The 10,531-nt window shown below is 34.8% G+C and overlaps 1 protein-coding gene across 2 annotated transcripts; it reads right to left on the bottom strand.

The window, feature by feature from the left end:
• Positions 1-3,840: 3,840 nt before the first annotated feature.
• Positions 3,841-8,675, bottom strand: LOC121992337. Of its 2 annotated transcripts, none has more exons than XM_042546632.1 (9): positions 8,520-8,675; positions 8,081-8,201; positions 6,498-6,600; positions 6,333-6,392; positions 5,953-6,015; positions 5,662-5,862; positions 5,495-5,585; positions 5,193-5,398; positions 3,841-4,164 (listed from the first exon to the last, which is right to left on the bottom strand). In XM_042546632.1, the coding sequence occupies exons 2-9, from the start codon at positions 8,194-8,196 to the stop codon at positions 4,072-4,074; spliced, it is 933 nt and encodes a 310-aa protein (XP_042402566.1). In that variant the 5' UTR covers positions 8,197-8,201; positions 8,520-8,675; the 3' UTR covers positions 3,841-4,071. The 2 variants fall into 2 exon arrangements, with proteins under 2 accessions (XP_042402566.1, XP_042402567.1); XM_042546633.1 differs by having other exon boundaries at positions 8,081-8,211; positions 8,520-8,670.
• Between the last annotated feature and the right edge of the window lie 1,856 nt (positions 8,676-10,531).

Raw genomic sequence — 10,531 nt, 5'->3', positions numbered from 1 at the left:
TAATCCTAGAACAAGAAAAGAAGAAGAAGACCATCCTCCATCTTCTTCAGGTAAAAGAAAAAGTGAAAGAAGTGAGGAGAAAGTGGAATGCGATACAAGCAAAAAAATCACTACCCTAGTCAAAATACTGAAAGAATTAGGGTCAAGTTATGATAGCAGAATGCGAAAATACCGCAACACTTCTATGAAGAACATAGGTATAGGGAAGCACAACCCTCTTAGCATGTGGCTTCGGAAGAAGGCTACAAACCCTGGGAGAGGATGGTCTGGTCGATCGTTACCATTCAGAAGCCTCAATAGATGATCGGTTGGGACTCTATAAACCATCCTCAATCAATCTAGGGATGCATCAGTAAAACTTGAAGAGGTAGATTTATACTAGAGAGCAAAAGAAGATTCTTCGGCCATGGAGTGTGCTACCAAGGAACTTATGAAAGAAATATTAGTAAATATGGACGGAATCAACTTACTGGGAAGAGAAGAAAACTCGAAAAGGAAGAAGATGAAGAAATGACGAATGAATAATCAGCGAGTACGTACAGAAATGCTCTTATTTGATCTAATATAGCCTGACTAGTTCAATAGAGATTGTTGGATCCTTGGGGTCACAAGGGCGAGATGGATCTTCCACTATGCGATCAAGCACATGAGACAAGTAAAAACTCAAGAGTAATCATTAGTTATTTAAAAGATGCGCAGTCTTCCCTACTGCGAGTCCTATCACATTAATGTGATGCAACCTCAGATGGTCACTAGTGAATTCTGGGCTCAAAAATAGAGACAAATGATGCAGGCGACATGTTTAAAAGGAGTGACTACATTAAAGGACATAATGACCGAGACATGATAGCATTTAATGCATAATCTCTTCATAAATATACAATAGATTTGCCACATGACTTAAGCAATCGAGGTTGATGGGATCATTCTGATTACACTACAGTCTAGTTAGTCGAACTCTCGCCTCCTTCGACTAAATTTAAAAGGGAGATTTGTGTGATTCGGGGAATGATCAATAAGCGTCATGTGGATAAGAAGATTGGTGAAAACTACAGAGGTGGTCCAATAGAGGAAAGTGTAGGGCCTCCCGGCTCCTTAGCCTTCCTACCCGACCCCCGATTCTCAGGACTCCTGGCCCCAGACTCTCAGACCTCCCGACTCCTTAGCCTTCTAGCCTTCCAGCCCCAACTCTCGAGCCTCGTGGACCTCTCGGCCCCCAACTCTCGAGTCACCCGACCTCTCATGCCTCCCGGCCCCCAACTCTCAGGCCTCCCAACTTCTTGGGCCTCCTGGTTCCTTAGCCTTTCGGCCATGACACTCGAGCCTCCCGACCTCTCGAACCTTCTGGCCCTCTACTCTCAGGCCTCCCGGCCTCTCGACCTCCTAATCTCTTGGGCTTCCTAGCTCCTTAACTTTATGGTTCCTTAGCCCCCTAGCTCCCGACTCTTGGGTCACTACCCCTTTGGCTTCCCAACCTTTTGGTGACATAGGATGCAGAACCATTTCATGAAAAAAATAAATCATCATACGAATCTTGGAATTTTCAGGAAAGCGATAATTATCACATAAATCTTGGATTATTTCAGGAAACAGTAACGACATGAACAAATCTTGCATTATTTAAAAAAATAAATAATTACAACAAGGAAAAAATAATAGAAGGAAAAAGTCTATGATCTCATTATAAAATGTAATCTTTTATGTTATCCAGATATATAATCGTCCTCTAACTTGAGCGTCGGAGTAGCTGCGCCAAGGAATTCCTTGGTTGTCATCATAATCCTCTTCTTATTGTTTACCTTCATTTAGGCTCCCCACCGTCTCATCATCCTCGTTATTACTCGGCGATTGGCATGTAAGTTGGTAACAGAGCGAACTCACCAATGAATCACACGTTGACGTTCGCAGACAGGATCATATATAACAAGATTAATAATTTTGTATATACATATAACTGTCGATACTCAACACCTCAGATGATATTATTATATGTACAAATTTAAATTAACTAATAATTTAACTAACATTCTCGTGCAATATCATCCAATATATTTGTATTTTTATATCATAAAATGAAAGAGTATAAAATTTCTATCAACATAACAATAATAATAATAATAATAATAATAATAATAATAATTACATTCAACCTCAAGAATGCTCCCTTAACTTACAAGATAACCCAATTTAAAAGCCAACAAAATAGCTAATGTAGCAGAAGCTATTGAATCCTTTGATTTGAATATGAACATCGAAAATAATCTTCTAAAGATTCGATGATTACGTAGAATAGTAGACAATAGACATCTAAAAACTCATCAATTTTGGGGGAAAAAATGATAAAATATTATTCATTAAAAACTAACTAAAAACAACTAAAGATGTTTAAATAATCCCAAAATTCTAACCCTAACTTTGCAAAAGACAAAAATAAAATAAAAAGGACTAAAAATCTTTTGGGCCTCAAAAAGGCTTTAACAACAATTTTGGATCTGGAACTAAACGATTAAGGATAAACTTTATAACTAATTATAAATATTTGAACGGACGTTGATTTAATATATTATAGGTCTCATGTTTCAACTCGAGTCAAAAGTTATAATCTATCAAACCTTCTACTGATCCTGCTCTAATTCTATCAATCTTGTTTCAATTCTACCGATCTTACATTGATCCTACTGCAAAAATCAATTCTGCATGATCTAGGATCAATTTATGCTTCCAGATCATAGGATCATGCGATCCAACGATTGAAGATCACGATTTTTACAAACATGGGTCCCTATTTCCCAATGTGTCACATCAAAAGTATAAAAATACATTACTCTCTCCGCATGTGTCACATCAAAAATATAAAAACCTACTACTTTTTCCAATATAAAAAAACTCCATAATATTTTTATGCACTCTACATTATCAAATCATACCTCTTTATTTTCATTTAATAATTTTTTTCTTTATTTATTATTTTTATTTAATATCATTATATATAATTCTCAATTCTGAAAAAAAAAAAACTTTACAATTTCACGTTCTTATAATAAAAATCTCATCTAATTCGAATTATTTTGTTAAAAAAATTTATTTCACAAATCTTTTTTATTGTACCAAAAAATAATTATACTCATCCTAAATGTCTCTCATAATCTATCCTTAGATTATATCAAAGAAAATAAAGTATCAAATCATCTTATAATCAACCATCAAATTGATCTAAGGGTGAAAGAGATTTTTTTAAAAAAATATACATCCATTATGAATGGATCTTTTATCCCATTATAATAAATTCATCATCCTTTAAAAAAAAAATCATGAATCTCTTTCAAAACTTTGCATTGGAGTATTTCTATGATTCAAATAATTAGAGAAGTCCTTTTAATTTTTATTTTTTCCTTTAAATGCTAATTAAAGTCGGCTAAGAAAGAGGGATGGTATCTATAAAATTTATGGGACGTAAAAAACATGCGAAATTAATTTTCCAAAAATCTCTTATATATTTTTTTAAATAATTAAGTCGTAACAACTTACTACTTACACAACAATGCCACATATTTTCTATAAAAAAAAACTATAGCATTTAATTAGCATTTGATAAGAAAAATATAAAATCGACTTTGTAATTTCCTTTTGAAATAAATATGTTCCTAAAAGAAAAACCAAAGTTGAGGATAATGAAATTATTGCATGATCAAATCAAAGTGGAAAGAAATGTGTTCCTAACTTAAACTCATGAATCATAAAATTATTCGAGTGCAAATTTGTGTTGCTTTCATTTCTCCTTGTTGGTCTATCTTTGTTTATTATCCATCCAAGTAAATTAACCAAGTTCAATTCCAAAAGTGTGAAATGTTTCTATTTTTTTAAAGCAATATAAACTCATAATACAACATGAAGTGTTTGCCTTTGACCTCTGACGGGTCAAAGTTTTAAAGAACAAAATCCTTGCTCATGTACATAAGCTACCAGAAGTGTATTATTGATTGGCAAAACCAACCCACATGACGGTTATCGAGATAAAAAAGTTGATAAGTTTGCAGATTCAGTTCCCACAAAATTCTATGATATACCATCTCAAGATTCTTGGGGAGTCTCAAACCTTGTGGGTGTGTCAATTCCAGCCATGCAGCATAGACCTGATATCAATATTATAAGTAGAACAATTGCCTGCAAAAGGGAACCAAATATTATATAGGCTTCGTTAGGTTATGGGTAACATAGTCAAGCTTGTAATATAATAAAATTTGTAATGTAATATTATTAATATTACATTATTACGTTTGATGAAAAAGTAGTATACTATGTATGTAATGTTTGATTACAAGGATAATTATATATTTTTATTTGGTGTCCATTATTTTTTTATAAGAAATATAATTCATATTATTATAAAATGACAAAAATATCCTGCGACCTTTACTGCCGACAACGGCCAACTGTCGACGACAGCCAACAGCCAACGACTACATCAATGACCGGTTGGTGCCGAAAATGAACTAGAGGTATATTTGACATTTAAATTTTAGTTAAACATTGAACTTAGAATGTAATTAGATTACATGGTGTTGGTCTTGTAATCCAGATTACAAAACTTTATTATCTTTTGTAATCCAGATTACACTACATTACAACTTGAAAACTGTAACCAACAAAGTAATCAATATTGTAATATAATCTTGATTATCTTACAAGGTTAATTATCCCTCATCAAACGTAACCATAGTGTCTTGTTAATGCAGGAGGATGTAGTGAAGATACATCAAGATAAGGTAACATATCATATGCAATTTCTGAATGAAAATCAAATTCATTACTGCCTCTAGTGATTGATCATGGGTACTTAAAAGCGGCTCTATTGTTCAGAAAGTAATGTTCCAAATATTCCTAAGGTACCATCCAGATTCTGAGGCATGAATCTTCAAGTTCGAAATTTAAGACGATCAAAACCATTTCTGAGTCATGAATATTCTGGTTCGGAAAATGAATATTGTTAATTGACCATCCCTGACACCATTACTGCCATAAAGCTGCTCAGTTTAAGATTCTTTGCATTATGTTGCATATAATGAACCTTTATGAAAGAAGTGAGGATTTAAAATAAAGTAACTGCAGCGGAATTTGAACTATTCAACTATAAACTTGAAAAAGAAAAATTAAATACAAGATGAGCAGCAAAGAGTTGAAGAGCTTCTTACAACAAATATTCCTTCGAGGAGTGATGACTTCAATTGGCAAACTCCATCACAAGTTGAGTTTGTAGATGAATTGCCAGCATCTTCTTCAAGATACCGCACTGCCAAATGAGCAGGATACTTAATCCGGTGAGGTCTGGAAGCATAAAGAAATGTGTACTTGGCAGCAAACTGCTTTAGTAAATTAACTATGTCCAACAGAACCTCCCCTGCATATCAGCAAAGCAAAAACAAATTAATGATAGACAAAGGAAAACATCTACTGTGGGAAATGGCCAAAATACAACTTTCAGAAACATACAAACCTTCAGAGCGAATGTTATCTGACTCTTCGGAACTTCCATGACAAATAACAATCAAGTCGGTCTTCCCACTCTTTCTTGAATCAAAAAAGCCCTATCGAATTTAATGTTAGAATCATATTAGATCACAGCGGTATGCATGACCAGCAAGTTAGAAACAAATAGTTTACATTAAGTGAATGCAAGCCTTCAAGTTTTGCAATGTTTCCTCCATTAATGGAACAAGTGTTCAAGCAGGCAATACGATTCACTCCTGATCTGTGTCCACAATTCTCTGTCAAACCTTTTACCAAAGAGTCTTCCAATGTCTCCTGTTCATCAATTGCAACATATGGAAATGCCATAGAGATATTTGACGTGGTGAATGCCAGCTGAGCAACAATGGAGAAAATAAATTCACATATCAGAATATAACTAAAAGCTTGATCAGAGCACACTGACAGAACAAAAAATCAGCATACCTTCAGCACTTCTATCAAAGAAGGGTCTTCTACATTGTCACTGGAGATATCTGATGATTGCAACTGCATAAACAGGCAATTTGGTCATTAGCTGAAGTAGAGATGCATGATCAAGATAGTAACAGTTGAAATATTCATAGACGCATCATAAACAAATCAAACAAGGTAGCAAAACCAAAATATTGGCATTGAAAAGTTAATACAGATAAATTTATCTAATGGTTCACCTTCCATATCGAGATAACATGGTTCACCCAGAACAAGAAACATGGCGTTAGATCAAATAACTAAGCTTTCATGTAACAAGATAATCCACATTGAAACAAAACTGATGCTTATCAAAAGAAAGTGACAAATGCTGAACTTTCCAAACTTATTACCTTTCTTCCAATGAAAAGGATAGCTACATCAATATTCTCATCTACATCTCCTTGAGAACACTACAGAAAAATATTCCTGAGTTAATATTGGCTCACCCGTTTAAATGGTTTGAATATAGGAAAGTGGACCAGAAAATATAGTTTACAATTAACAGAATAACTCACCACTAAGTCTGACCAACCTCCTTCTGACAAAACCAATCCAGTTAAATCCTTTGGGGTGATTGTTTGGTAGACAACAAGTTCTTTCTTGTCATAAGTTAATGATCTGCAACATAAGTAGGTTAGAAATTCCATATTCAAACACTTGCAGGAACATGGAAAACATAAGAACTGATTTTCCCTCAACATGAAAAGTAAGACACCATGCAATACAAAGGTGTACTGGTGATACTAGTCGTTTGAATTGCACTGCCTTAAGTCATCTACATATAGATAAGATTAAGTATATACATTATTCACAAACTGTCAATTTTGTTCAAAAATGTTTCTGGTATCAAATGTGCCTTTGTTTTTGAAGATGCTCCATATAAATGGTGAACTGAATCATTCATTCCTCTAACCTCTTCCACCAATTCACAAATTATGGACTGATATTCCCGAACACAAGGGGTCCTATGATACGGACTTGGATAGTATCAATGCACACAACTTATTCTGGCAAGCAAAATGACTATTTTTTGTAACTTGATCCCTGTCACCTAAATTATTTGTAAATAAAAGTGCATAAACTAATAATAATTTCACATTTGCTGTAAATGATAACCATTCCCTAGCAAGTGGTTGAGATTTAACAAAGTCAGATGTGGAGTTAAATCAAGAGCCTTCACATGAATTTATGAGAAGAGTAGCTTCACACTAGTTTTGTTCCAAAAAGTTGGCCAGCATACCACATCAATGTAACATATTCTTTCAACATTACTGGACTCCATCTTCTAAAGCATAAATTTTAGAAATTTTTGTTATTATTTACCCTGTTACTCTGTGCTAAAAGGCCATGCACAATATTGTTAAACGTCACACATACAAAATGGAGCTAAACAATAGACTAAAGGAATATCCAATAATCAATAATCAATTTGTAAAAAAAAACCAAAATTGAATGAATCCCTTTTATCATAAAAAAATAAACCAGGTAATCTGGTTCTCTTCCAATCAAAGCTAACTTGTCTTTTGTTCCACTCGTAGAACAATGGAAGAAAAGAGGAGAGATTATATGAATCATGTATTGACCAATGGGACAATGTATGAGCCCAAGTTCTGTAATTTGGTGTCATCACTCCACGATCATTTAACTGCTTCTGGTCTTGTGAGAAATATTAGTATAAAAAGAAAATCTAAATCTTTTCACCAGAACTTCCAGAATACTGTCAAACAGTAAGCTTTCTAGTACCAATATGACTAAAATTAGGACAAGAAGATACAATAAACTGTGCAAATTCATTAAGAGATACGGCTTTTTTTAACATCAACATCTGAATGTTAAAAATTCAGTATTCATGAGACAAATAGCTAGAACGTCTCAATCAGAAACCAATTTCTTTTCACATAAGCAGACAAAGGAAGGAAACGCAAACTTCCATGACTTAACTGCTTAATCGAATCATAATTCCAAAGGAGACTATGTCAGTTAGTAGCCAACGCAGTAATTGAAAAAACAAGCAAGAGTTTAAAAACATGTCACATGTATCTATCCGTTCTCAGTCTCAGTTTCTCGGTCATATATAAGAAATGAAGGAATTTGATACCCGTAATGATCGGGCGACCACATAAAGGCAGGCGCCGTGACAGGGAGGCCAAACACCTGCGGAACCGAAGCTGCGAAAAACATCAGCAGCAGCAGGACACCCTTAATTGCCCCCATTCTCACTGCACAATACTATATTATAAGAATATTAATTCATAGAATCCAGAAACTAAGACCTACTGCGACCGCGAGATGAAATCGGGCGCGGATCGGTAACAAAACCCAACAATGGTTTCAGGCATAGGGAAAAAGAAAGAAGAAAAATCACATTAGAAAAAGTAAAACAACTGGAATCACGGAAATATTCCTTAAGAATCCTCATTCTTAGGGTTCCGAAATAGGTCGGGGAGGCGACGGCAAGGAGAGCAATCCATGGATCAAGGACATGAAACTAAACCGGAGATGAGCGAAAAAGAAAGATGATTAGGTTGAGATCGCACCTGGTAGGAAACCGATGGAGAGAGATCGATCGCGTTGCGAGGACAGTATTCCAGTTTCAACGGAAGAATCGAACAACGACTCCGTTAAGAGTCCGATCTCTCGATCGATGGAAGAAGCAACAGCTGAGAACGATGGATAGGGAATCAATCAATCACAGCCGTCCAACAACGGCTTCTCGATCTGGTATCGTGGTGTGGACGGCGGATAGAAAAGCAATGATGGTGCTAGGAATTTTTAATAGGCGTTATGTGGGCTTCTCTTTTTTCGTGGCCCCCAAAAAAATATCTCTTCTTTTAATTTTGCGGTAAAACATTATATTTTACATGAATTTTATGAATCGTATAATTATTATTAAACTGCATTAAGCCCTCGCGGACGGATATTTATTTTACTGATTAATTTAGAATAATCAGTCCGATCTCACCTAAATTTTTCATAGAGATTAGTCTTAGATCGATAATATTCTTAGGTCCACTTTTTATTAAAAAAAATCTTCTATAGCACGCATCAATTGAGATTGGAATGCATCAGTTGAGATTTAAATATTCGATCCCTTGTTTATTCGTTGTATGACCTAACCATTGATACTCATATATGATATTGCTATACTAGATTCCTAGTATATGTAAAATCCATCGCAAGTCATATAACCCCATGTAAAGAGTTACTGTGTTGAGCGAAGCTCTCCATGATTTATTTCACTTCCAGATCACATGTTGCAATCCTAGAGGGACTCCTAAGTGACTGTTATCACTTTGTTGTAATTATTAAACTGCATTAATATATAAGTATCTAAAAACTCATCGAATCATAAAGTACACATGTATATCTCTGTTTTTTTTTTAATCTAGGTATCAAGCCCTTTGGTTCAACTAATATGAAAGGTGGGCAACTTTCCCCTTAGTTTGCCAATCGGATAAATCTGGAAATACAAATAGCTCCCGACATGGCGACCTAGTTTGATATGCCCTACGAAAAAATCGATTAACCGTGCTTCTTACCATTGTGTTGTGCATGGGGCTCTCTGTTCGTCTATTCTTTTTTAACAAAAGGTGATTACACTCATCCAAACGCCCCTCACAGTCTATCTCTAAATTATCTGAAAAAAAAGATAAATCACAAAGTTAACTTAATTATAACAGTCTCTTCATCTATTCTTAGCTTAAGTGGAGGTAGGCCAATGTTGTTGCTATCTTACATTTGTTGAGTGCTTATCATTTTTCCTTATTTCTCACTTTATATTAAGTTACTTTGCACCTACCTTTCTATCCAATCCTTAAAATTATCATAGTCATTTGCCACTCAGGTAAGGTCTTGTTTCTTCTATGACCCACCCTCTATTTAATTTGACGGTTGTTATAAATTGATCTTGTGATTTATATTCCTTCATATAATCTAAAAACGGACTATGAAAAATATATGGAATAAGTGTGTTACGAAGCTGCCGTAAGTGCACGACTACGTTATCAGTAATAAAAATATCGATCTCATAGTGATTGAAAACACCTAAAGACTTACATCTCGAATTAGCTAAACTAACGAGTTTTGGAAAAAGGTTTCTTGCATAAAAGTAAAGAACACAAACAAAGGAAAGTAAACTTGAGATAAGAGGATTGAGGAAGTCTTGCTTAGTAAAAGGTTCTAGGGGTTTTGGTTTCAAAATGAAGGAACTTAATGTACTTGGACTCTTCCATTCTTATCATCAACTCTCATACGTGTAAGAAGCATAACCAATGTACCAACACTAATCCATGGTTATGTGTCAGAGTACTATCTCTATTGTCATCCAATGCATCAAAATTAAGATGGCAGCCCAAGAAGTCCGGTTAAGAGGGAATCTTTGTCATTAGGACGCCCTCGATCATATATTCCTAGGTCACTCACATCATCTATGTACACAGGATTAGCAAAAAACCATTAAGAGCAGTTAAGATCTCCCTTATGGGAGAATTACCTCTCTTCATCTAAATCAATCCTAGATGTTTGGTTAAGAGAGAATTCTTGTCACTAG

Source organism: Zingiber officinale, chromosome 6B (genome assembly GCF_018446385.1).
Source record: "Zingiber officinale cultivar Zhangliang chromosome 6B, Zo_v1.1, whole genome shotgun sequence".
NCBI lineage: Eukaryota > Viridiplantae > Streptophyta > Magnoliopsida > Zingiberales > Zingiberaceae > Zingiber > Zingiber officinale.
Note: the sequence above shows the minus strand (reverse complement) of the source record. Positions and strands in the feature narration are given on the sequence as shown.